At 39.5% G+C, this 26,584-nt stretch overlaps 1 protein-coding gene across 1 annotated transcript; it reads right to left on the bottom strand.

Annotated features, from left to right (window-relative positions):
• Nucleotides 1–4: 4 nt before the first annotated feature.
• On the bottom strand, nucleotides 5–25,956 carry dnah12 (dynein, axonemal, heavy chain 12). Its single transcript, XM_040007825.1, has 74 exons — nucleotides 25,799–25,956; nucleotides 25,446–25,670; nucleotides 25,225–25,312; nucleotides 25,099–25,125; nucleotides 24,810–24,999; nucleotides 23,660–23,729; nucleotides 23,396–23,554; nucleotides 23,104–23,299; nucleotides 22,729–22,917; nucleotides 22,468–22,621; nucleotides 22,289–22,380; nucleotides 22,014–22,192; nucleotides 21,781–21,916; nucleotides 21,557–21,682; nucleotides 21,329–21,463; nucleotides 20,160–20,353; nucleotides 19,840–20,080; nucleotides 19,564–19,749; nucleotides 19,270–19,470; nucleotides 18,949–19,143; nucleotides 18,741–18,862; nucleotides 18,517–18,652; nucleotides 18,285–18,431; nucleotides 18,014–18,133; nucleotides 17,713–17,869; nucleotides 17,428–17,600; nucleotides 17,163–17,315; nucleotides 16,838–17,077; nucleotides 16,444–16,689; nucleotides 16,226–16,345; nucleotides 16,018–16,127; nucleotides 15,690–15,873; nucleotides 15,450–15,590; nucleotides 15,268–15,351; nucleotides 14,875–15,063; nucleotides 14,661–14,780; nucleotides 14,324–14,512; nucleotides 14,094–14,245; nucleotides 13,734–13,872; nucleotides 13,270–13,436; nucleotides 12,885–13,140; nucleotides 12,471–12,767; nucleotides 12,152–12,330; nucleotides 11,790–11,982; nucleotides 11,495–11,656; nucleotides 11,214–11,408; nucleotides 10,840–10,973; nucleotides 10,595–10,757; nucleotides 10,416–10,496; nucleotides 10,132–10,308; nucleotides 9,911–10,042; nucleotides 9,645–9,734; nucleotides 9,420–9,560; nucleotides 9,089–9,330; nucleotides 8,202–8,349; nucleotides 7,934–8,079; nucleotides 7,626–7,840; nucleotides 7,337–7,529; nucleotides 7,055–7,247; nucleotides 6,781–6,953; nucleotides 6,504–6,644; nucleotides 6,227–6,385; nucleotides 5,840–6,135; nucleotides 5,472–5,725; nucleotides 5,241–5,381; nucleotides 5,010–5,147; nucleotides 4,694–4,927; nucleotides 4,387–4,575; nucleotides 2,025–2,128; nucleotides 1,727–1,931; nucleotides 1,477–1,614; nucleotides 1,280–1,371; nucleotides 856–923; nucleotides 5–675 (listed from the first exon to the last, which is right to left on the bottom strand). The coding sequence occupies exons 2-74, from the start codon at nucleotides 25,652–25,654 to the stop codon at nucleotides 482–484; spliced, it is 11,919 nt and encodes a 3,972-aa protein (XP_039863759.1). The 5' UTR covers nucleotides 25,655–25,670; nucleotides 25,799–25,956; the 3' UTR covers nucleotides 5–481.
• Nucleotides 25,957–26,584: the final 628 nt, after the last annotated feature.

The following is a 26,584-nucleotide window of genomic DNA, read 5'->3' as shown; positions in this document are numbered from 1 at the left end:
GAATGTTTGCGATGTTCTTGGCTTATTCTTGTGTACTGCAGTCAAACGTTGTATTAAGTAAAATAAGAACCTACATGAAATATATTTTTAAAATGAGAGCCAAATATTTTGAAACCAGTGTGTTTGCAATTAATTTTTGACAGGTTTTTCCATCAGGACTCACACAGCACCAGCTGAGCACTGAGGCGTACCTGTTTCCATGTCTTTCTGTTCAAAAAAAGAAAACAGCACATCTGATGCGCTTAATCTTTCACTGTAACATTTCTGGTGAAAGCACAGCAGCTTTTTTATTTTGTAAGTAGTTAATGGACAAAGTTGTGAATTGAAAATACCAACATTATATTACATTAAGATCTCCACATCAGCCATAGACATTGTGTTTATTATTGTATTAAGGAACACAGAGTTTAAACTAATCCAAGCAGGATTGAGAATAGCTGCAGTAAAGCATTTGATTCTTAAAGCAATGTGCTGACTGATCTCAGTCATCAAGCTGGCAGAGCATGGCAACACCACGCTTGATCCAGTGCTGTGGGCGCTTGTTGGTGGGCAGCGTCATGGAAATGACAAAATTGGTGGAGTGGCCTGTGGTGGACAGCGTGCCTTTCCTTTCGCTGGTCTTGTATAGAGGACAAATGTACATCTTCTGAGGCTGACTGACGCTGTTCTTTTGAGCTGTTGGGCAGAAATGAAAGCAAAGGAACACAGAAAATGGGAGACAGATGGTGATAAAATAATACAAGGAAACAAGCAATTATGTACTTGAAAGAGATATCTGAAAACATTAATTGCATCCAGATTGTTGCAGATCTGGAACACCAGCTCTAGAAGTGTACAAAGTCAGGCAATACTTACTGGGTTTTACCCAGATGATTGGCATTGAGTCAAAGAGGACTTTGGGGTACTGCTCAGCCAGAACTCCACTGATAATAGAGAGAGACAAACAAACCCATCCTTATCAGGTCTCCCTATATTTCACTAGTGATGAACAAAGTAAAAAAAATCCTATATAAATCCTGTATATATATAAAAAAAAATCCCCATTACAAGTAAAGGGCCGATATTAAAAAATATAAATTTAGCCCAATAAAAAGTATTATAAATATTTAATTTTGAAATGTAATATAAAGCAACATAAAGTAGAATATTTTCATTAAATGCTCAAATGTGTGCTTAAGTACAGTGAATGACTTTTTTCCTGCAGAGTAATAGCTTATAAGCTATACTGCTGTAAGCATATAGTCAATATTGTATTCCTAATGCTGCTGTGAGCATGTACCATTCTTTGTCCCACCGAGCTCCATCAAGAAACAGTCCATTAATGTAAACACCATCTTCAGGCGCTGTTTGTATCTCGTCAAAAGGAAGGACCTGTAAGATAAAATCATAAACGACAAACCACTAATTAGTAATGTCTAAGGGCTATGACAAGATCTTTACATGTGAAGAGAGATCCAAAAGTGTGAGTCTCCAGACCTCAAATTCAAAGCTCAGCAGGTCAATGGGGATGTGGTATTTCCTGGCATAGTTCTGCATGGCCCCAGTTAGAAAGGCCTGGGTGAAGAAGAAGCCAGACAGCCAGAACACATTGGGCTTGCTGGTGTTAAACCAAACCTACAGGCACACAAAATAAAGTGAAAATATAATGAGACTGAAAAGGTGCACAAAGCTTTGATATGCCGAGTTGAAACTGCTCATTCAAATCACTTTTGCTCACTAGTCTTACCTGCAAAAACTTGAGCCTTGACAGAAAGTCATTAATGTAACTGCCCAAGGGTTTGAGGCTGGGGTAAGAGCGCTTGGCCCATTTCTCTGGCACTTTTCCAACTACCAAACTGCCTGCAACTGCCTCCAGCTCTGCATCCATCACCACCAATCCCTTAATAGCCTTCAGCAAATTCTGCAGGCTGATACGAATCAAACTACACAACCTGAGAGAGCAAAGACAGCAGTTAAGTCATGAAAGAAAAATGGTTGCAATGGTTATATAGCTTAAAACAGGGTGGAGAGCTGTCTGTTCATACGTGTTGTAGCGCTCCATCTCTTGGACAAGGACTGTGTTCATGCTTTCTTCATAGAGCACAGGAAACTTCAAGAGAGCTGCTTCTGTGTCAAAGTTAGCTGGGAGCTTAGGGAAATAAGCAAATGTGGCAGTTATAAACACACGATGAAGTGGACACAGAGCACAGACAACTTTCAACGTTTGTACAACGTAGAGAGTTATAGATATACTGGTGCTATCTGGACAATAAAAAGTAAATGTACGTAATACGCTAGTAACAATATGTAAACATGCTCACAATACATCCATCTATCAACTTTCTTTACCACTTGGCCCCCAAAACCATATGGCTGGAGAGTAGGACTTCCTTACACTGTCTCTGAGAGGGAGTTGGAATACCCAGAGGAAACGCAAAGCAGTAAACACAAAGCACATGTATGTTTAATAGGGATGCTATTTTTTTACAGTGCTGTGCAAATGTTTTGAGCCATCACTCATTTCTTTATTTTTTGCTTGGACAATGTGATATAGGTTCAGAAATATACTGAAGTATGAAAACATACATAGAAATAAATGACATAAGCACGCAGTCTTTAGGAATGGTTCTCCAGGCTTCTTAAAGAACATTTCAGAGCTCCACTTTGGATGTTGGCTGCTTTGTGTTCTGTTACTAATGTTGACCTCTGAGTTCAGGCAAAGGCAATCCATGACTGATTGTGTTTTACTGTATGTTTTTCTATCCAAGTATGCTTTTAATGCACTGGCAAGGTGTGTGTAGGATCATTGTCATGCTGAAAAATGAGGCTGTTGCCAATCAGACATTTTCCATTGGTACTGCATGGTTGATCAAAATCTGACAGAACTTTTCTGCATTCATAATGCCATGAAATTTGACAAGATCCCCAACACTACTGACTGAAATGCAACCCCAACCCATGACAGAGGCTCCACTGTGTTTCTCAGATGGTTGCAGATGCTTACTCCTATCTACTCATTTCCTCCATACATACTGGCCATACATATTGGTTCAAACCAATATGTATGGAGCCAGATGTATCTCTCAGGTGTCTGGTAGGGCTTTTCTTTAGGTCTGATACTTCTTTTTTGACTTCCACTTCTCCAGTTTCCTCACATGTTTTAAGGACACACTGCACACTATGCCAAGTTGTGAAACAATTTGGATAATCCCATATGGAAAAGATATATATAAATCTTATAAAGTTTGTGTCTGTCTTGTGTGAAACTTGTATGAAAAGCATACAAGAGTGAAAACAGATATAAGATCCCTAGAAAAATTGTATGTTTTGGATACTTACTAAAACAATCTATGAAAGTGGCCACTTTCATGAGTAAATCATATAAGCCTTATATGATTCACTATATGAAGTAGGCCACATCTGATGCAAGTCTTTTCTATTTCTTTTCCATATGGGATAGCTCACTTGGAATCACCTTGTTGGTGCAAAAATGCAATTTTATGGCACTCAAACTCTGTTGACTTTGGCACTTTTTATAAATTCCACTAAAGTGATGGGAAATAAATCTGTGTTTTTGTGAAAGGGCCAAAGGACTCTTTGCTAAGTTGTCTGCTTTGTGTAGACACAACACTGGTTTATCCCTTGAGTTAGGTGTCTTTTTATGCTTGAATGAGTCATAGGTCAGTGTGGCTTAAAAAAACAAAAAACATTCTTCTGAAAATGGTCGGGCTTAAGAACTGAACGAAAGATAACCGAAAACAAAAAAGCAGTCAACATTCAAAGAAAAACTGACTTACTTTCCAAAAACCTGAAAAACTATTGCTGAAGACCAATTTTCAAAACATTGTGGCTCCTTGGGAGCAATTATAAAGAAACTAGGGGTGCTTCAAGACTTTTACACAGTATATAAACTAGTCATTAACCAAACTATTTGACTAATGACAGAGAATAAAAATAATTCTCTATCAAAAGGGAGGTTATCAACCTAAATTAATTCATCCAGGAGAAGCAGGAATATGTCCACCTGCACTGCAGTTACTGAAATCCACTGAACAGATGTTGAGAAATTTGGCTTCAGTCAAAACAGAGGAGACAAAGTAAGACCAAAGTCGGTAAAATTGAAAGTAGTGTCTGGGAACTGAAAAATGTTATTTAAAAAAAAAACCCCAAATGTGTCAATTAATTTAGCCGACGCTGAGATGCTGTATTTCACAGAATGAGTGAAATCTCGATGTGTGATGGTGCTTAAGGGAACATTGAGTAATTGCCAAAGGTTAATAGGATTATTCTGCATAAAAACTTATGGAAATCCAACTGTTGGTATTTGAAATGTTTTTGTTTGGACCAACCATGCCATTGGTATGGCTAAAAACTCCTAAATGAAGAGGAAGTTTGATTAAGTTGTACCTTGGTGAGGATGTCATTCGCTATGTCGTACAGCATGTTGTCGCTCTCAGAATGGGTTCCGCCCTCGGAGCCTCCACCCTGGGTGAGTATCAGTGAATCAAACAGTAGTTTTGTCTGCTGCAAATCTTTGGAAATGTCTACATTTTCGTGCATCCCAAACACTTCTGGATGCTGGCTGAATGGAAGTTCCTAGAGTACAACAAAGACACTGCTGTCAGTAATATACCATAAAATTGAAAGAAATTAAAGATTATATGCAGTTATTTTATATAAATTATATATACTACTGCTTCTGGAGTGTCTGCACCTTGATAAACAGAATGTAATCCTGATAGCTAGATTTTGGTGGGGCACAGTAATCGCCACTAGGTGAGAAAGGATAGCGAAAAGTCTCAATGATGTCCTTGTTGTAGAAGTCAGCCAAGATAGTCATCAGGAGCCGCCTGTCCCAATCATCTGTCACACGGCCACCGTAATTGCACTCTCCAGTCAGATATGTTATGGCCTCCAAGGGCACCTTGTCATATTCATTTACAAACAGCTAAAGAGGAAGAGAAATTAAATGAGTTTTTGATGTTTTTTTCAGGGTAGAAACACAACAACTGAGTGTTTTGAGTAAATACCTGTAGCTGTCTGATGCTTATGCGCAGGTCAGACTCATTGAAGCCATACGGAATATTCCAGCCCAAAGGACCAAACTTTTTCCTCTCCTGAACGAGAGCATGGAAGAAGCACAGTCCATACAGGAGCTTCTCCCAGATCTAGTTAGGAAATTCATTTATTGTGTTACACACCTATAGAATTAATACATAATTATGCATAAAAAATTCTAAATAGGTTTCCTCCTGACTCACCAGCTCTTTATTGGGACAGTTGCTGAAGAAGTTTGGATCAGAAATAGGATCTGACAAATAAGACTGGAGCAGGTTGAGACGGAGTCCTGTTGGGGGCTCATTTGTCATTTTCACTCCATTCTGCAGGATGGTCACTGGAAACTGATTAATTTTTTTTTACTATACTGAAGGCTCTTTCAGATGACAGTTATATCTATTTAGTCCTTAAAGTTGTTCATTTATGGGTTTTACCTTGGCTGAAGGGTAGCTTGTGAGCCAGAGGCGGAAGTCTTGGTGGCATGTTGCAAGACTAAAGTCCTCACAGATTTTCTCTAGCATGGGCATCCAGGAAACGGCCAAGTGGCAATTTTGTAAACACACCCATGTCCCATCCTGCATGGCTGTGGATATCATTTTAGAAGCAATGGGCCCCTGTCCCTGACCCAGAGAGATAGACTGGAACTTGGCACCACCCATGTTCTTGTCACTGGCAAACTTCAGCAAGCCTGTGGAAGGATAGTTTTAGTTTTTCTAAAAGAGTTAGTTTTCCTAGTTTCAGGATTTGACACTAACTTTATGTGGCCCTTTGAAAATCAGTAAAACAGATTTATAGAACTTACTAGCCATGGGATCAGCACCTGTAGACAGCACAAACACGAGTGGGATGGCAGAGTTGGAGTCCAGGTAGCTCTTACTCAGGTCAAAGGGAGGTGGTTGGACAAATTTCTTCCCTAGGTTGCGTTTCACATATTTAGTCACAGCTGGCAGTATCTTATCAGGCCTGAGACAGCGAACGATGATCATCTTTTGCAGATCATTGAGCTGTTCACACCACGGAGCAGGCAAACCAATAGTGCATGGATCTTTGCTGTCATAAATGGACTTGAAGTCATCTGGATTTTTAATGAAAGCTTCTCTGCAAAATAAATAACAATCCACATTGGGTAAACAGTGATGATGATGATGATGATGAGGCCATTTTTATTTTAGTGATTAAAGCTTGTTACTTCAATCCTCGTAAACCAGGGAGTTCACTGGCTCTGCAGATTTCATCCCAGCTCTTGTCCTGTAGCCAGGTGGGGTCGGGATTAGCAGTGGTGTTCTGGAGGCCCACTCCCCCAGTCAGCAGGAACATAAAGTCAGTGTGTTTAATCTCCCCTTTTGCTCTTAGAAGAAAACATTGATAAAAAAAAAAAAATAGCATCAAATATAAAAGTAAACATCCACATAGATTTGCACTAAGCATGAGAGTAAGAGTCAAAATTGCTTGTAACTTTAACTTACAGTAGTAATTTGCAGCAGAGAAGGAAGGAGAAGAGGAGTTTATCTTTCTCAAACAGAGAACGACATATGTTGCAGTACAAGTTATAGGTGAAGTGATCAATAAGAAACTGAAGCCTTCTTTCCAGAATCTTGGACTTGTTACTGATGAACAAAAGGCAAAATACATAAAGTTTCCAAATAACACAGACAAACTAAAAGCTATTAGTTCTGGCAGATGTGTCATAGTTCATTACTTCACCATACCACTAACCAGGTTTACTCCTCCTGGATCACTTACCTGTCTTGTATGGAGTTAATGTAGAGATTAACAAACCAGCTGAGAGAGTACTGGTACATCGGGTCAATGTTGGTCAGATCAGTAATACTGAAGAACAGGATGGACGAGTGTTTTGCAATAGCTCTGTAACCCTCTCTGGACTCTGCTATCTTGATCTCTGTCTTCTCTGCAATCTTGGAAAGATGTAAACATTAGGTTAGACTACGAGACAATCAAATTAACTTAAAAGACATCAAATTCACAATTCGGCTTTGATTTTATGTGTAATTCACACCTGCTGTTTCTTGGTAATTGTGTTGGACATGATCTTTGCTGAGTCTAAAATCTGAATGGCACTCTCATCTTCCAGGATATTTCCCTCAGAGGACTGCAGTGTCTCTAGGATCTTGTCTTCAGTTTCCTTTAGCTGCCTCTTATTTTCAGCTGACTGCAGGATTAATGCATTTCTCTCCTCCTCCAGTTCTGGCCTGTGGAAATACAAGTAGATGACATGAGTAAAAGAGCTATAAAAAAACGTTTCAGTCAATAAAATAAGTAACCATTTTGCAGGTATTACCTCTCCTTGGCAACAACAATCCCGAGCAGCTGGTCCTCCAAGCCCTCAGGGGTTATCATGAAATTGAGCAGGGACACTTTGGTGGCCAGCTCTGGTAGGTAATGGGGGTTTCTGAGCTTTGTTGTGATGTAGAAACGGAAATCATTGGAGTACTCAATCACACTCTCCCCGAGCCTGATGCAATCAACACCGCCTAAGAGAAACAAAAAAATAATAATTGGGAGCTAAGAACTGTCACTCTTTCTAAATTCAAAATTATTCTTTGGCATCCATTTTATACTTCTAGCACCTTGTTTGAAGGTTTGTTTGAGCAGCAATGGCTCCAGAGAAGGGTCCAGTTCTTCTCCTACATTTTCCAGCAGCAGTGGCGTTCCAAACTGAATACAGTTTTCTAAAGTTCTCATATAGTCCCCATCTGTTAGCTTTATTACACTCAGGCTGTTATCTTTCTCTGAATTCTTGACCCACTTGTTGGCTTGACCCTGAGGGTCAATCATCAAGGGCCTACAAGAACATTAACATTAGGTAATAAATGAAAAGGATCTTTTCACAAATATTTCAACATAAGTTTCACAACTTTCAGAAATACAAACTCACCATCTGCGTGAATTACTGACAATGACGCCGTTGTCAATAGAGAAAGTGTCACTGGGAAGCCCTGCAATGTTCCATGCCCTGATCTTAATGGGATCCCCCAGAGTTTTACTGAGTGAGAAGTCATCTGATGATGGAATGTTCTTAGACTAGAGATAGAGGGAGGTGCAAATACAGATATTTATTTACTAAGGTAAGTGATATAGACATAGAAATACATATGTATGACAAAGATTCATAAAAATGAGAGGAGGGAAGGAAGAACTTGTACTTTGCACAGTTTGGTCCACAACTTGGTGCATTCTTGTCTGAAGCCAGCTGTGAAAGCCCCCAGATAAGCGATGACACCGGCAGAGATAAGAACATCTCCGGTCAAATTGTCATACGTGTTCTGCAGGTCGTCTGCTGCTTTAGACCATCTGAGTAAATAGTCACATTCAGTCACTGGTATGCAGTTATTCTTCAAATTGCAGGAAACAAGCAACAGAACAAGGCAATAAGGAGGCCAAGCAGGTCAGCTGGGCATAGTTGTCATAGCAACTTCATGTAACTATGATAAAAGCATAGCTATAAGATGTAAAAACACATTTTCATTTTGAAGCTACCCGAGTGACGCAGATAAACTTTTAAGTGGTTATAATTACAGGAAATGACTTGCTGTCTGGTGGTTTAACTGCTAATTTTTATTGGTTCTAACAGTTTTGAAAATGTAAATGCCAACTGCTTGCTTTTGTGATACTTGGTCTTTCAAGCTTGGTATTTAACTTTCATCTGCGCCAATTTTGGTGAAGGCTGAAAAAAGCTTCAGAAAGTTAAGTATAGCTTAAATTCTTGAAATATAGCTTGAACTCTGAATGATTCAAGGAATCCATTGCTACATCCTTAAAAGAATCAGGCTAACAGTTAAAAATCTGCATGCATGGACATACTTCCAACTTCCACCCATTGGTGGTGCTATAGTACTTCAGACGTGAGTCTTAATTAGAGAAATTGGCAAACTGCTCCCAGTCAGTGAACAAAATTTTCAAATGTTTTACTCTACAGTCCAATGAATAATAATAAAACAAAGAGGAAGAAGAAGACCTGTAAGTAAACGCATAAACAAGTCTCCTCAGCTTCACTGCTTGGCACTGAAATATTTATAAGTGTCTTCATGACCTGGTCTTCTCTCCACCCAGACCACCGATGAGTTTTTCCGCCCTTTCCAGCTTCCTGGCGCACAAATCCACCTGAAATTCCAGCTGGGCTTTCTCCTCTGTCTTCTCTTGAAAAGTTTTCTGAAGAGCTGCTAAGCGATCTTCAACTTCTTTCAACTCAGCCCTCTTCTGGTCCAGAAGGGCCATGGTAGCTGCCAGGGACTCCTGTGCCACTCCAAGATTGGCCTTCTTAGGAGCCACAACCTGAAACCAAAGACGAAATCAAGAAATGTGTGAAAAAGTAAGTGTGCAGGTATGATTACAAGTGGTTTGAATATCCAAAGACACTGCACCTTTGCCACCCTGTCATACACTTCCATTGCTTGGATCCATTTGCACAGGCCTTCTGCTGCAGAGGACGCCTTTGCCACTATACTGGGGTTAAAGTCGGGATTAGTCATGTACTCACTTCGGATTTTTTGCATCACATGGACCTGCAACCCAAAGACAGACGAGTAAGTTAGGGGTAAGTGCAAGTTGAATGTTTTTTTTAACTGTGACATAATTTTGACACTCACAGGAATGTTGTCCTTGTCATATACTCTAAGATCTCGTAAAAAATTCATATCACCCAGCAACTTCTTGCTTGGACCCCAGTAGTCAAAAACCTAGATAATAAAGAAAACATGTCACTCACTGTGTTTATGCCCTATTTTCTAACAGAATGAAAAACTATATCATTCGAATGAGGTTTAGCTGTGTTTTAAAAGACTAAAAATAAGTACCAGACTTTAATCATTTCACATGATTTAATTTTTCTTTTAATTTTTGTACTCAGTCTAACCTTTTTTCCAGTCCCAGCTGGATCAGCTATCTTATCTGGCTTTATCTCCTTCATCACACACACAGCTGCCATCACCAGCTTCACCCCTGAAGGTGGATTTTTCATAGACTTCACAATTGTGACATCAGAGGGCTGAAAAGAAATGGACAGCTTGACTTGCTCAGTTATCTAACTGCAATGATATGTAATGAAAAAAAGATATTTTGCTGAAGGGCGCTCACCTTCAAAGTGTCCAAGGCAGATAGAGCAGCCTCCAGGGCAGGGATAGCTTCGGCTAAGTCACTCTCACACTCATCCTTCAAAGCCTGGGCCTCATTGGCTTTTATGGTTGCTGCCTCCTCATCAACCCGCACAACTTTGCTCTTGGCTTCCACCTCCACAGACTCCACCTCGATAACCTGAAAATTAATACATGTTTACATTTAGTACGGATTTATGTATGTTCTGATACATATGTACTTTGGGGAGGATACTGATGTTGATCAATTGTGTGAAATGTATTCACCTTCATCATTTTGGTGTTCTCTATCTTTGCCTGTTCCAGTTTAGGCTGTAGGTCTACAAGTTCCTTCTTCATCTCACCCACCTATGGAAATATATTGCTCAAATAAACTACTGCATAGGAATAATACAAGAAATAGAGAATAGACAAAACAGCTCCAGTGAAAATAGTATTTCATATACCTGAGATTCAGCAAAGGCTAGCTTATCCAGGCCATTGGTGTACCTCTGTTTTGCCTTCATGACAGTGTCTCTTTTCTGAGTGAGAAGTTGACGAAAAGCTGCAATTAGTTCCAGGTAGGATGTGGGTGTCACATAATTATGGCGACCAAGCTCAGAAAGGAATCTGCAAGTGAAAAAAGCATAATTAAAGGATTAGAAATGTACTTTGCCTTTCATTATGAAAAGTATGAATAAAGCCCTCATACCTCTGTGAAAGCTCTTTGGCAGAGGTGTGGAATGTCTTGCAGATAGGTATGACCTCCTGCCTCTCATTTTCATTCATTTGCAGTGACTCCAGGAAGGAGTTGGCTACTCGCTCAAGAGCTTCCTCAGGCCATGACTGTCAAAGTACAGAGAGGAAAGCGATACTAAGGGCAGGATCAAAGATGGCATACAAAGACAAGAGTGAAGACACAGAACAGGGTCTGCTAATGAAATTACATGTCCTATTTTCTTTCTTTGGTTTTATTTCCAGATCCAAGAGCACAGCTGACTCTTAACAGATACCTATATAGTTTTCAGTGATTCAGACATTTTTATATGTAGTATATTACAATGCACGCATGTTATAGTGCCCTACCTGATACCAGTCGATGGTACAGCAGTTAATAAGAGCTGGGAACTGGCGCAGCCGATTTCGAAAGGCATCTCCAATAGGACTGAATGCCACAACAACGTGCAGGTTCTCTTTACAGCGTGCCACAAAGAAGGCAAACAGAGTCAAAGGGCTCAGCTCCAAGTTTTTATTACCAGCTTGGGCAATGGGACGTACTGCCTGGGGAAAAACAGATGAAATGAGAATTTTATTGCATACGATTTCATAAGGTATGTATATAAGATTATAGGCTTATAATATCCTACCTCTATGATTTCTTGTTTCTCATCTATGGCAAAAAGATTGGGAACCTCTCCTGTATTCAAGACACTGTCCACGTCTTCTAGAAAAGCTTCATCTTTGATCTGAGCATCAGTTATCAAGAACACTGTCTTCTGTCCTTTCACCCCAGCATTTTTTAGCAACATCTTTATTTGAAAGGAAAGCAGTGAGACAGAGTACAGCAGCGAGGACTGTTAAAAAGCCACAGAATCTAATGAGAATAATACGACCAAAACACACTTGTATTAAACAGAAGTAACAGAAGCCTTTACAGCTTACCTTGAGGTCATCTCTCCACTCAGTCATACCGTAGCTCTTGGAGATCTCTGGCTGAAACATGGTCATATGGGCCATGAATGTGGCCAGACGGGTGATGGATTGGCGTCCACTTCCTCCCACTCCCACAAGGAGGGCATTTCCTCCTGGCTGCTTTAACACACGACTGACGCGGGACAAGTGCTCCAGGACATAGCTAGATAAGATTTTATTTTCAGTTAATTAAGTTTAAACACAAATTACAAGTTACAGATAAAAACACATCTCATTCATTTACTGCACAAAAGTCAAGTCAACTTGTAAAGTTATTGCTAAAGAAAGAAAGAAAATCTATGAAAACTATATCCTCTTTGAAAGCTGTTTACCGGAAGATGACAAGGTTCATCCGATTCTTATGCATCTGGTTGTATTCTTCAAGACAGGACTTTACCACCACGGCAAAGTTTTCAACTGAGGGCACCTCAGCATACAAACGCTCATCATCCTCCAGGTCAGGGTTCATGTAGTCACCAAACAGAAGATTTCGCATGTCTTCTTCAACCAGCTAGAAATTCACAAATTTAAATGCCACAGATTCAGGCACATCAAGATGTAATTCTGCAAGCACATCTTCTTTGCTGTATTGTTTAATTTTAAAAGTAGTAAAGCACATGAAATAGTAAGGATAAGGGACTATCAGCTCACTTTGCTGCCTTGTTTCAGGTGATCAAAGACCTGGTGAAAGGATTCCTTAAAGTGATCTTTCACAATGCTGCTCATCAGCGTGTAGAGCCACACTTGATCGTCATCATCTACCAAACGGTCATAATAGACACGGAAGACCTCATGGACAAAAAGCCGTATCATAGTGCGTTTGCTCTCCAGAGATCCCTTCTTAATCAGCAGGCAACCTTGGATAACACGTGAAAAGTCCCGCAGGTTGAAGGTATAGTGAGACTTGGCTGGAGTTGGAAGCAGGTTCTCCATGGCTTTCTTATAGACCTATGGAAAATAAAAAACGTAAACGTAAAGATGATTTAGATTTTTATACAACTGCAAAATGAATTTATCCAGCTTTCTGGTTTTTGTGTTCCCAATGTCTATTTTTACAGCACTCACTTCCATTGTAGCTGTCACTATTTGGTTGCCAACAGTGAAATATTCAGGTGGGAACTGATTGTTTTTAAGATAGAAGGACACAATGTTGGAGAAAATGTGAACCATGGTGTCATCACTGAAGGGATTAATGCTAAAAATGTTGAAATGCCGCAAGAAGCGTGAAGTCACAGCATTCCTTCCCCCGCCAGGGGGGCCCATAGCTGAGATGATCTGGAGGTCAACAAGAGTGATCTTGGAGGTATCCTTCAGGTCATACCTGCAAGAGTAGATGAGGTCTGTTTGTTTGAAGAACAGTGCTCTAATCTAGTGAATTCAGTCCTGTTCATATATTTATATTTCTCTCGTTTGAATATGAATTTGTCCTGTAATAGTAGGTGGTTCATACCAGTTTCCGTGGTCTATGTACTGTCGAAGAAGCTCTACAGGAGGCTGTGCTCCAAACTGTTCCAGTGCAGGCATGTTCATGTCATCTACAAAGATGATACACTTTTTTCCCATGGGGGGTCCAAACACGCCCTTCCTTCTCTTATCTAACCTGGACATGATGATATTCTACATGATGAAATAAACAGAATAAATAGAATTTAAATAACTATAACCAATTACTGAAGCACATTATTATTTTGGAATTAAGATGGCAAATTACAGTTATTTACTTGCATTCCTGAACAGAAATAAAAAATATTTTTATTGGTTGAAAGTTATGCTCTTGACCAGTGCATCAGCTCAAATTTGGGTATAAAATGTTTCTTGTTCTTGTAAAATTGTTAATATTTATTTTCTCGTTTGTATGACAGGTGGTCTAATACATTTGTTAAGAACTGTATGTCTCATGTCTCTCACACTGACCTGAGTTTGGTTTGAACTTGTACGGGCTGAAAAGTTGATGAAGAAGGGTAGGTACTGGTCTTTGTCCAGATTATTCATGAGTTTTTCCTTCACATACACAGATTTTCCAGTTCCAGTAGGACCCACAAACAGGGAAGGACTTAAAGGCAAAGCAAAACATATATTTTTAAATGTATTATGTTTGATTATTGGAAAGCACTTTGGTCAACTTTCTTGTTTTTAAAGTGCTATATAAATAAAGTTGGATTGGATTGGATTGGATTAAATGTATATAAATTCAGGCTATGCACTATTATCATAGTACTAAAGATGCAAAGAACAACTAAAACAGTTTTGACCAATCCCTCAGAGAATACTGACACTTCGTAGTTGATGCAAAGATCCATCAAGTAGTTGTAGCGAACTGTGTCTATGGTGGGTACAATGATCTCTTGCACTTTGGTGGTTTTGTCGCCCAGGTTGATGTTTTTAATGGCCTCATTCCAGTGAAACCATTTGCCTTTCCCTTTAAACTGGAAATGAAAGAATATATTATGATTTTCTGGTATAACACAAGCTAAAGTCTTCTGAGTGACATAATTACACAATACCTCATAGAAATAGTCATACACTAGCCCCTTCTCCTCAAATGGACACTCCCATTTTCCCACTGTTTCAGGGATAGGATGTTCTTTTTTTTGTCCTGCAACAATCAACCTGAAGAAGCTACTAAACTTCTCTCTACTGTCTGCATCACAGCTCCCACCCACAGACCACACGAGTGAGAACGCAAATGCTGCCTGCGGGCAAAAAGAAAAAGTAGCAGTGCAAAGTGCATATACAAAAAACATATTTGCAAAACATTTGCAAGGTGCAGATCCTAACAAGTATTTTGAATAAATAAGTTCAAATATTATATCAAATTCTAAAAGATATAAGCCCTTTTACCATTATCCAGCAGCGGATATTTTTATCACTTTGACCCGTCTTCACAGGTTTAGTGAGAAGCATCTCAAACAGTCGACACAAAGACACCGCAATGTTGCTGTTGCTCCTGGAAACGACTTCCTGTAAACCAAACCAAAATTTAGCATGTCAAATAATTATTGTACTGATATAATGTGAATAACACATACACTCCCTGGATTCTGAGGCCACTTACTCTGCAATGTTTTCGAAGCATTGTGAGAGCGGGTGGCAGGAGCCAGTGGAAAAGCTCCAGTAACAAGGAAAGGTTGTCTGGAGTCTGAAGATCATCAAGAAGAGTGTTCATCCAGGAGAGCACCAAGGGCTTCCAGCCCAGCTGAGATGGTTCCATGTAGATCATACCACATCGACTGACTGTGGCTGGCTTCATTTGGAGAAAATACAGAAAAAAGCATCCTATCAATTCAAGCTACAGTAATGCTACAGTAACAGTCTTATCAAGCACCTTTTAGAAAGACAGTTTTCTTCATAAAAGAAAAGTTATCATTTAGCAAATTAACTAGAAATTATTTGACATTTTAAAACAGGATTAGCAAATAACTTTATTAACTGCAAACATCCAACTCACAGAGGCCTGTGATAGATCCATAGCTTCAAAAATCAAACTCATCTGACTTGACATCTGGATGATCTCACCGCTCATCAGGCACAACTGTCAAGGAAGCAAAAAATAAAAAGGTATGAAAGACAGAAAAATATATATAATTAAAATATTATACACGAAACATTATTTTACTGTGCAACATGTACCTTTTTGTTGTCATCCAGCACCGTGTTCATGCTCTCAATCCATAGTGTATCTATTGGACCATCAAACACCACCCATTTACGGTCAGGAGTGTCAGCCGATGCAAACTCCCGAAATGTGTTAGCCACAATCCCATCTGTCCACTAAGAACGAGGATAAAAAAATTAAAGCCACCTCTATGTTAATACTGTAAACACGCTTTTATTTATCTGTAAAACAAAAGATCGATGGCACGGGTTTACCTCATGAGAAACTAGGTCAAACTGTCCAAACAGCTGTCCCATAGTAATTGACTTTGGGTTTAACGTCCTGAAGATGACTTTCTCCTCCTGGCCGTGTCCTCTCTCATTCATGAGAGTCAGAGTGTCAGCTAAAACATGTAGCACTTTGGTCTTTCCAGCAAAAGGCTCTCCCACCAGCATGAATCTTAAAAACAGTATTTATAACAATATTTATAAATCCATATTGAATTTTAGATCATTTCCTCCAAGCCATTTTCCAATCATGTGAATATCAAGAAGGAAATCATAATATAGTACACCAGCATGGAAACTGAAACACATAACATACCCGTGCCTAACAATCATCATCTCATAGGTCTGGATCATCTTCTGTATGAAAACGTCTGTTGGCTGTACATTGTGATTTTTGCAGCATTCTTTAGCAGCCTCTAGAAACAGCTGACAAACAAAAAACAGATTCTAACACACATAACCACACAAATAAAGGGTTTTGTTAGATTTTGGGCAAAACAATATGGACCCAAATCAACACTGACCTGGTAATCAGCCTCGGGAAGGCAAATGCCTGGGAACAAATCACTGGTGATTCCATTGAACAGCGGAATATCATGGGAGAGAAACTTGGGCTCATTAACATCCTTTATGGATCTCAGGAGCTGAATGTTACAACATGAATAAGAAATTGAAAGGATCAAAAACTGGCAATAAAGTTCACAATCAGGACACAAAGTATAGATTGATGTTTAGTAAATACCAGAATGTCCTCATTCTCCTTGGGATACTTGAGCTTGAGGTTTCCTGCAGCCACAAGGACAGCTTTGACAGCCCTCATGCCATAATCATAATGGAACTGAGAGGAGAGCTGCTCTGAGCAAAGCCTGTAGGTCATCACAATCTTCACCGAGAGAGGTTTGGCATTTAAGAAGCCATATGAATACAGAGATATCTCTGCTATAAGTGCATAGTTGGGCACCATCATGGCAACTGTTCGGAACAACACCTGCACAGAGAAAATATAAAAAACGTTGAACAGTAACATACATTTTTCAGATTATACTTAAGGATGTGTAGAGCACCAGCATGTGTGATTTGAAACAGAACAGCAATGTGTATGCTATGTGTGATAAAATATTTTACTGGTAAAAGACCTTGAGGTTGTCTGGGAGTTCTGATCGTCCTGCGTAGCCAGGGTTCATTGTTATGGACACAAAGCAGTTGGGATTGAGTTTGAGCATGGTCCCTTCAAAGTCAAAGTATTCCAGCTTCTGCTCGATGGCCCTTTGAATACAGAGAACCTGCTGGGCCACTACAGACAGCACTTCCAGCTCAATACGGTTGAATTCGTCAAAGCAGGCCCACGCACCAGATGAAGCAAGACCTTTAAAAAACTATAGGAAATTACAAGTTAGTAAACCATGTTTTGAATGTCTGAAAAAGCATTAGAAAGGAAAATTTTCAACTTGTGGATGTTACTTTTCCCATAGCCAGATAATCCAGTCCATCTGAACAGTTAAAGACGACACACTGCACAGCAAGTGCTTTAGCCAGATCCTTAGTCGTCTCTGTCTTTCCTGTTCCAGCTGGACCCTCTGGTGCGCCACCCAAATTCATGTAGAAAGCTCCAATCTCAAAAAGAATAGTTAAAATATGATGTCAGTTATCACTCCTACAGCAAAAGCAAAAGTATGCAAGTTCTGAAACATATTTAATTAACTATTTTTAAGAAATGTTTTCTTACCAGGGTTCGATAGCATCTGTCAGTCAGAGGAGTGATGACCAGGCGTGGCGAGTTCCCCAGATACTCATAGGCATACTTAACATCACAGTTGATTATGCGAACACGAACATTATCACTACTCCAGTAATAACGAAGCTGGGCCAGCCACTGAAAGTCAGCTTCTTGTGATACACCTATTAAAAATCCAGAAAACATTTTAATCGCTGTGCATTTTCTCTTTATTGTTCAAAGGTATTTTATATAATAATGCATAATACTAATAAACCTGTTTTGTTCTTGCAGTACCTTTCTCAATAAGCTCCATGACTACATCCCTGGCATGGACATCAATTGTGACCAGAGCTCCCAAAGTAATCCGTGTTTGCTTGGCCAGTTTTCCTCTCACCAGCTCTACGATGTCATTCAGCTGACTCTGAAGTTTCTGATAGTAGTTCTTTAAACCCTGCAGAGAACAGCCGGCTACTATTTTAGTTTCTTCCCAAGGTGATATTTTTAAGGTGTCTAGTTCATTGTAAAAGATACTCAGGTCACTTGATCAAGAGTGAGAAACATCACTTCTTTATTAGAAACATGTAAAATGACCCACGTTAGGGTGTGCTCTGATAGCCTCATGAACCTCCAATGTCCAGAAAATCTGTGAGGTGCAAAGTACCACCTGCCCAGGCCACTCCGTGACCCACTGGCTCCGTGGAGTCTCAGCGTATGCCTGCCAAAGACACCCATATACATCCATTCATTTGTCACTGACTCACATGCATATATATGTATATTGATGCACAGGATCATACACAGTATGACAGCATTGTAAGTAAACCATAATACTATTTCAAATTAGGTACAAAGAACAGTGATCTCACCACCCTGGACCGGGCTATTACATCTCTAACACTCCGAAGCATCACGTCTTCCACCTGAATCAGCCACTTCTCCACAGCTCCTTTGGCTTCGGACGTGGAGATGTGCTGGATGAGCTGAACGCGCTCCCCTTCACTGCTATACATGGCCTGAACAAGAACATTGTGCAGTTTAGTCAAAGGCTTAATCATCCACACCATTATGTAATGAAAACAACATGTGTGACTGCCTTGCCTGGATATCCAAATTGGGCAGAAAGTCTAGTTTGGAAATACCCTCAAAGCACTTCTTCAGATGTGGCTGCACTCGCTGTGGATCCTTGGTCTCAGACAGAATCTCCAGCATTTCATCATTGGACAAGAAGAAGAACCTATCACCAGGGTTAGCATTAAATATTAAAATCTGTGATAATATGAAAGATCTGGACAGAAATAAAATCTGCAAAAAAATCTTTTTACCGAGGAAAAAACAGACGTTTCTTCTCCAGATATGCATTCAAGCCCTTCATAATGCTATCAAGAAGGGTGTTGGAATCTTGCAGTTTCTCTAGCAAACCAGGTAGCGAGGTTGCTGGGAGAATCTATGTTAACAAATTATCCAGTTAATCAACCAAAAAATTATAGTTTTAGATTTACTTTCTGTAAATGTAAATGCATTTTTTCTTACCTTAGGGTTCTTAACACAATGCCTCATAACCTCTTTATAGTTCCTGTCAACAGATTGAAAAAGTCGCCCCTCTTCTGGAATCTGCTGCATGATGTCCTTGGATGAAAAGATGGGCTCCAGGTAAAGCCACTGGGCTTGTACTTTCAGCCACTCATCTATGGATTCCTGGATACGAAGCAGACGCTCCTCCCATTGCTAACATCACAGAACAAATGGTTAAAGCTTTCTCTATATGTAGGAGGTTAAAAAAAAATACTCCCAGGTGCCAAATTAGGCAAATTCAGCATTTATTTGTTATGCAAATATAAAACTCATATTAACCTTGATTTCATTTTCAAAGGGCTTTATGAAAGGTGAGCCCCTCATAGTCTGAGTCTTCACAATCTGGTCATCTAACATTGTCTGAATGTCATCTAAGGCGGTCAAGATGGAAACGCCAGTCTCCCTGTAAGGTTGATGGTGAAAGGAGACACTATCCCAAATGCCCACCATGGTTTTCATAGCCTTCTCAAGGGAAAACTCCTGTAGTGAGTAATAGAGTGGACATATATAATTTAACACAAAGAATAAAGTGCAACCTGTATAAACACACACAGACTTTCAAAATCTTCTCACTTTGCTGGCAGCAGCACTGATGGACTCAAAGTCTTCCAGGTATGGAGTCAGATTTTGCTTGAGAACTTTCCGTAGCGTTGTACCACCATTGGGGGTGATTTCATAGCTAACTATCTGTGACATCTGGGTCCAGTGGCGAGATCTGAGGCCAGGGTTGCACAAGATGGACACCAGGGGGATATGTTTCTAAACACAAACACATTCCTTTTAATGGCATTCCATAAAAAGCAACACTTTGTTAATGAACTCTTTTTAAATATCAGTTGTGTAGAATACCTTAAAGTTTTTAATCTGCTCCATTACAGCCGAACACAAACTGATAGTTGGGCTTTCTTCCTTTGTCACATCATCCTCAGTAGGGTGTCGCCTCCTCTCAGAGATCCTCTCCATCTCTTGCGCAGCCTTAATCTTTTTCTGTTGGAAAAACTTGAGCATCTTGAAGATTTCCCTATAGAATTCATCCACTTTTACCTCCATCGTCTCACCATTAAGGTCCTGGAAGGAGCCATCCATCCACCTAGGCACAAAAGAGACAAAAGGTTAGCAGGATTTAAAAATTTAAAAAAGGAACAGCATGCATCAAATAGGAATCTGACCTGCTCTCTGTGCGCTGCCAGTTCAGGACAAATCCAAACAGCTTCTGATATGGTTCGATATTCTCTTTGATGATCTCAACTTCTGGGAAACATGTCAGGTCCCACTTGTAGAAGGCCTCTTCCTTATTAATGAGTGTAATAGCCTCCTCAGCCTCGTGGAGAAGTTTCTGAACTATTCGGACATCTGCAACATACTGATTTAAAAAAAGAGATACCAGTTATAGCAATGCTGCTGACATGTTTTGCTATTGATTAGCGTCTAAGCTGGAAATAACAAAACAAATAATACGGTCTTATTGTTGCTGTGTAATAAATATGTCAAAATAACATGCAATTTAGGCCAGGAGTATAAAGTTGTATCACTTTTTGCTCAATTTTACAGTTCTTTCAGAATTGAAGTTTTTAGCATTAGGCTGGAGCAACGGATAATCTACTCTGTTCAGAAGTAAATCACTATTATGCAAAAACCGAACCCGGCCAGGCATAGGTCCTGAAGCTTGGCGATGGCATATATTGGACAGACTGTCTCTTAAGCTAAGCTACATCCCTAGCATGGCCTACTGTGAATTTTGAACATGTGGGTGTGTCTTGCTCTCTGTCAAGCTTTAGGCGCTACCCTTCTGTGCAGCTGACTCTACTCAGCAATAGGCCAGAGTACTTAAGGTGATAGTAATGGTGACAGTGTTTTGACTGTCTTCTTCAGTTTAATCAATTAAAATACTTTAATTGCCAAGTTTGCTTTCTTGTCTCTTTTTTCAACCTAGACCAGGGGTCTTGAACTCCAGGCCTCGATGGCCGGTGTCCTGCAGGCTTTAGATGTGTCCTTGATCCAAGACAGCTGATTTAAATGGCTAAATTACCTCCTCAACATGTCTTGAAGTTCTTCAGAGGCCTGGTAATGAACTAATCATTTGATTCAGGTGTGTGATATCTAAAAGGTGATATCTAAAACCTGCAGAACACCAGCCCTCGAGGCCTGGAGTTTGAGACCCCTGACCTAGACTCTCCTTTGTTGCTTCCCCATATCCACTGGACTTTCAAAGAATGTAACAAACATATTTACTGTACAGATGGGACAGGCAAGAATACAAATACAGAATTTCCTAAAAAAAGAAAGGAAGAAAAAACTCTTTCATTAAAGGTATTCTGAAACATAAACCATGCTTTACCTGCTGCATCATTTCCAGCTCAGAGAGAAATGAAAACTCCTCAGTCCTGCGTCCCAACTTTTCAAGCTGCACCATTAATTTTTCTCTTTTAGCAACCAACTCATCCTCTCCTTTCTTCTTGGCCTTCTCCATTAACTGGAAAACAATAGAGCCGTCCAGAATCAAGATTATTCATAACAAAACAAAACACTCATGTTATATTGAACTAAGCACACGCTACCGCATTACCTCATCACTGAGTTCAAAAATATGAAGGATGTTTTGTGGCCAGAGAAAAACAGTCGAATTAAGCTCCATATCCTCTGCTTCAATGACGTGGACTTCCAAGAGGTAGATTAGTCTACAGCATGCTTCCTGTCAAAGCGAGACAGCAAACCAGGTTAGAATTGATGCAAGACATCAAAAATTTGTATGCTTTTATAACACGTGGAAGCAATTACTGGTTTATTTACCTTAATTTTTTCATTAAGTTCTGCAAGACCTTTACTCTTAGCTTCATGTATAAAGTCAAGCATCTGAGCCATTTCCTCTGTATTCTCTGGAACTTTCAAAGCTCTCATTCTGATGTTTTCAAACTCAGAGCAAATCCTTTTACAGACACACACACACAAACAAGAATTAAAATGTGACCAATTTAAGCATAGAAGGACAGATTTGTTTGGTAGTATTATAAGAACTGACTTACTCTAGATTTTGTTCATGGTGCCTGGAGACTAATTTCTTCAGAAGTACTTCGGCATAAGCTTTGGCTTTGTTGGCAAGCCCTTGTTTCAGCTCCTCACAGTCCAGATGGACCATTGTGAAGCGGGCTTTTGATGGGAGGCTCATAATCTCCTTTGACAGAGCACGAAACTCCTCCACTTGCTTTAATAAGCAGTGAGATTACACAATGACAGTCACCAGAAAACAAGATAAAACAAGATAAGGCAAGAATCTGAATTCAACTTTATGATTTGCTACCTTAGTGTACTCATCAAAAGAGTGTTCCTCTTCCATAAACGTCTCTACTTTAGCCTGTGCAGTTCCATTAACCAGCCAGTCGTAACTGTCAACTACGAAATAAACCACAAATTTCACCAATAAACTGAAGTAATATTACTGGAGTGCAGATTACAAATGACCATATTATGGCACATTACCATAGTTCTGGAAATATTTCTCAGGCTCCTCTAGATTTCTGCGCACAGCACTCTTCACGGTGGCCTGAGCCCAAGCATGGATCTGATCAGTCACCTTGGCATCCACAAATAAAGATGTGTTTTGTGCCAGCCACGACTGAACAGTTTGTACTTTCTGTAGAACAATGTCATAGATATCATTACCAGCTCTAAATGCATTTTTGGCAAATTTAGCATAAATTTGGCAAATTTGACACATTTGGCAAAAAGTGATAATTTCACCTGAAAAGTGTTTGTTATGGCACTTAGAATGTCAAGAACAGCAGCTTCCAGATCTTGTAAAGCGGGATAAATTTCCATCTTTTCATCGTCAAAGGTTAAAGCCATCCGAAAGATGGGCAAGCGGTGGTGATTGCTTGGAACAAATACACTGACAAACTCCTCCACACTTCCATGAAGAAGAGATTTCAGCTAAGAATTTACAGAAAAACATATGCATGAGACTAACTGTGCAATTAAGAAACACATTTTACATATATTTAAGCTTTTCATTAAATGAAACACTGTGAAATACTGATTTCACTAGCTGTCAACCGCCAATTATGAAATGGTCTTTATGACATTCTTCAGGTTACAATATAGTGAGCATCATCTTACCTGATTGGAAATCAGGGTGGAAGCACAATTGTAAAAGGAATCAATTTTCTCCTCTTTAACTCCCTTGAGAGTTTCTTGATTTGTTAAAAGGTGGATGACTTTGGGAAACCAGGTGTTCATGATGCGATCTTCTGTCCTCTTACACTCCACAGCCATTTTGTTCTGTAGGCTCTTAGAATCCACGGGTCCTGAAGCTCTATATCAACAGAAGCCAAAGTAAAATCAAATAGAAGTCTATATTTGCTGAGACAGGTCAAATTTGCCTGTTTGCCTTTATGTCCACATCCCTCACCTGTATGATGAAAGCTCAATTAGGACCAGTGAAGAGAATGTTGTGTTTCCAAGATCCAACAGAGTCTGCATTACAGGATTAAGAATATGCAAGTTTGCCTTTATCATCTTGCGGCTTCTGATAAAACTATCATGCCATGGACGGGAGAAACTGAGAATTCTGCAAATGATCAAAAATACAGTTTAAAAATGGGAACATAAAAAGACTGATGAATATTAGTCATTATGTCTAAATCACAAATCTAAACGCACACTAAGGACTCACTTTGGTTGTGTAGCGCTCTGTTTTTCTGAGTTCAATCCATCTGCCTGTGGATTCTTTAACACTGTGCCCACTATAGGAGATCAACATACCAGTGATACATATCTGGTTAGTTTAAGACAATCTAGATGTTATGTCTAGATTAGATGACTCTAATCTATATGATCATCAGATATTGTCATTGTGCAACATAACAATAGCCATAAAACACTTAAAGTGAGTTGAAAAAACCTGCAACAAAAAGTTCTGCAAAATCCTGCTACCCCAGAGCCCCAGTTTTAACAAGAAATCACTTTGGAGAAGTATAAAGCCACAGAAAAACTAAGGTATGGTGTCTAAGCTGCTTGGAAGACCATGCAAATGTTTACATTTATATGGATTTGAAAAAGAAAACTTTCACTGAATTGCACACCCCTTCTGCTTCCATTGAAATTAATAAGTGACTGATCTGATTTGCAGTCAAATCAACTGATTGTGTGACCACCTCTATCAAAGGAAAACATCTTGGTAGTTTGCTAGTCCGGAGGATTCAGGTGTGTTTTAATGCAATGCCACACTGTTCCCAGGGAGTAGACATCCCAGCAAATCCACGCCAAAGTCTGACTGTGCAATGCTCAGAGACGCTCCAAAAAAAAAGTAAGAGGTGCAGCTCAGACTATAACCTGTTAACTATTTAAAGCCAGAACCATGAAAACTAAACAAGTGTGGCTTGTTATGAAGGATTTCCAGGAGAAAAGCATCTCCTCTTTAAAAAGAACATGGCAGCACAGCTTAGGTTTGCAAAGTTGAATCTGATCAAACCCCAAGACTTCTGGAGTAATGTCCTTTGGACAAACAAGACCAAAGTGGAGATGTTTGGCCATGGCACACAGTGTCTTGTTGGATGAAACCCAAACACAGCATATCAGAAACACCTCACATCAGCTGTGAAGTACAGCACTGAATAATCTGACACTGTTTTGGAGCTACTGAGTCCACCATTGAATACCAAAGTATTCAAGACCCAAATGTGAGGCCATCTGTCCAACAGCTAACACTTGGTCAAAAATAAAACAATTAAAAATTTGCAAAGACCCAGTTGTGCATTAACAAACACACACAAACCACAATCGAATCAACATTACATTCATACAACATAAATAACTGGAAATACCTGTGTACTTTACAATTACACTATTGAAATTGTCGCTGACTTCCTTGCAGAGCTCCTGCAGCAGTTTTTCTGACTCGGGGCTGCCTCTTAGTTTTGCTGGGACTCGATCTACAATCGAGTCTAACCACTGCTGCTGAATAACTGGACATTCGCGTCTCTCCACACACTGCTTAAGGAAGTTGTAATTCATCTGTAAAAGTGGAAATACATTAAATAGTCAAGGATTAACATAGATGTTAATGGGGTTGTCTGTTCACATATCAAATTTAATACTTAAAAGTACACATACCATTTGTTTCCGTTGCTCACCAAGCATCTTTAAAGTAAGGATTGAAATATACCATTATTTTGGGGAATATTTTCTTATTTAGCTAGTACTTGTATGTATGTATGCATAAATAAGTAGATGCCATACAGAAGGTGGAAGCTGTGGCTCTGGGGACAAGCTGCGGACAGCTCCCCTCTCTCTGCTCTGTCTTAAATCCTCCGCTGCTTTAGAGACCCTAAAAAATTCAAGCAACAAACTGCCACACTTCAGGAAACAGAAACCAATATAAATACCTGCATATGTCAGACATATGGACTATTTTAACACAGAAAAAAATTAAATAAATCATAGCTGAAGAAAGGACATACAGTATCTTTAGGCGTTGCTTTACTTCCATTTTGCTCCTTTTGTGTCTCAGCAGCTTCTTGGAGACCGCTACCTTCTCCGCTATTTCCTCCTTCTTGGCTATGATTTGCTCAATTTCTCCAAGCTGTTGTGCCCCTTCAATAGGGGGCAGGACTGGAAAGTTGGACATCCTTTTCTGTGTGTTTTTGAACACTCCGGGAGAGGTGGCCATTCCTGACAGCAAGAAACTGAAGAGAACCAGAAGAAAAACCAGCTGAAAGATTCCAAGCTATTTGGTTAACTAACTTTAGTGTTCTGCTAACATTTCACCGTGAACAGGCAAACGTTACGTTGCATTATTTATTACAGTGTTTACCTGCAGTGAAAATCTGTCGATTCACCTGTTTGTTCCTCCAATACATTTACGCTTTGCTTAGTTTACTCATAAATAATCACAATTTAGTCTCTGAACCGACTTGTGAAGCTTTAACGGCGTCGTTACCATAGAAACAGTTAACAGGCCACAGGAAGAGGCGGAGTTTATTGTTCCCATCCGTGAAACAAATGGCAGATCGCTAGTAACAAAGTGCATAAAGATACTTACATCTTTATTTTTTATTTTTTTGCCAATTTATTTGGTATGTGTAAACACAGCACTGGTTCATCCCTCGAACTAAGTGATTTTTTTATGCTTGAATGATAAATTGGTAACTGTTAAGTGCCTTAAGAGACAAAATATATATATTTCTCTGAAAATGGCTATGAACTTGACTAAGAATGTTTTGGGGGTTTTTTGCAAAAAAAAAAAGCATACAAGAACAGTTTAACAAAATTACAAGAAAATCTGGTTCCCTGGAAGCAACATTGAAAGAAATACGGGTGGCTCATGCATTTATAATATATTTTCTTCACCAGTGAAATGATTGTTTAAATAGCTGTAATACAATACAAAGGGAAGTCTGGTCAGTTGATAATTTGAACAGATTTCAGAGTAAAGTATCAGGTTTCGGATTTATCAGGATATTCACACTAACTTAATTTCGCTGTAATTACTGAGGAAAACTCTTTTTTGAAGAAGAGACATGAATACAGACATTTTTAGATTGTTCTAACTCCTATTCAACAGCTGTGGTCCTCTTCAAACCGCACTGAAAACGGTATG

The sequence above is a fragment of the Simochromis diagramma genome, unplaced genomic scaffold (assembly GCF_900408965.1).
Source record: "Simochromis diagramma unplaced genomic scaffold, fSimDia1.1 OVJJ01000545.1, whole genome shotgun sequence".
Lineage (NCBI taxonomy): Eukaryota > Metazoa > Chordata > Actinopteri > Cichliformes > Cichlidae > Simochromis > Simochromis diagramma.
This window is presented reverse-complemented; position numbering and strand designations above follow the sequence as displayed.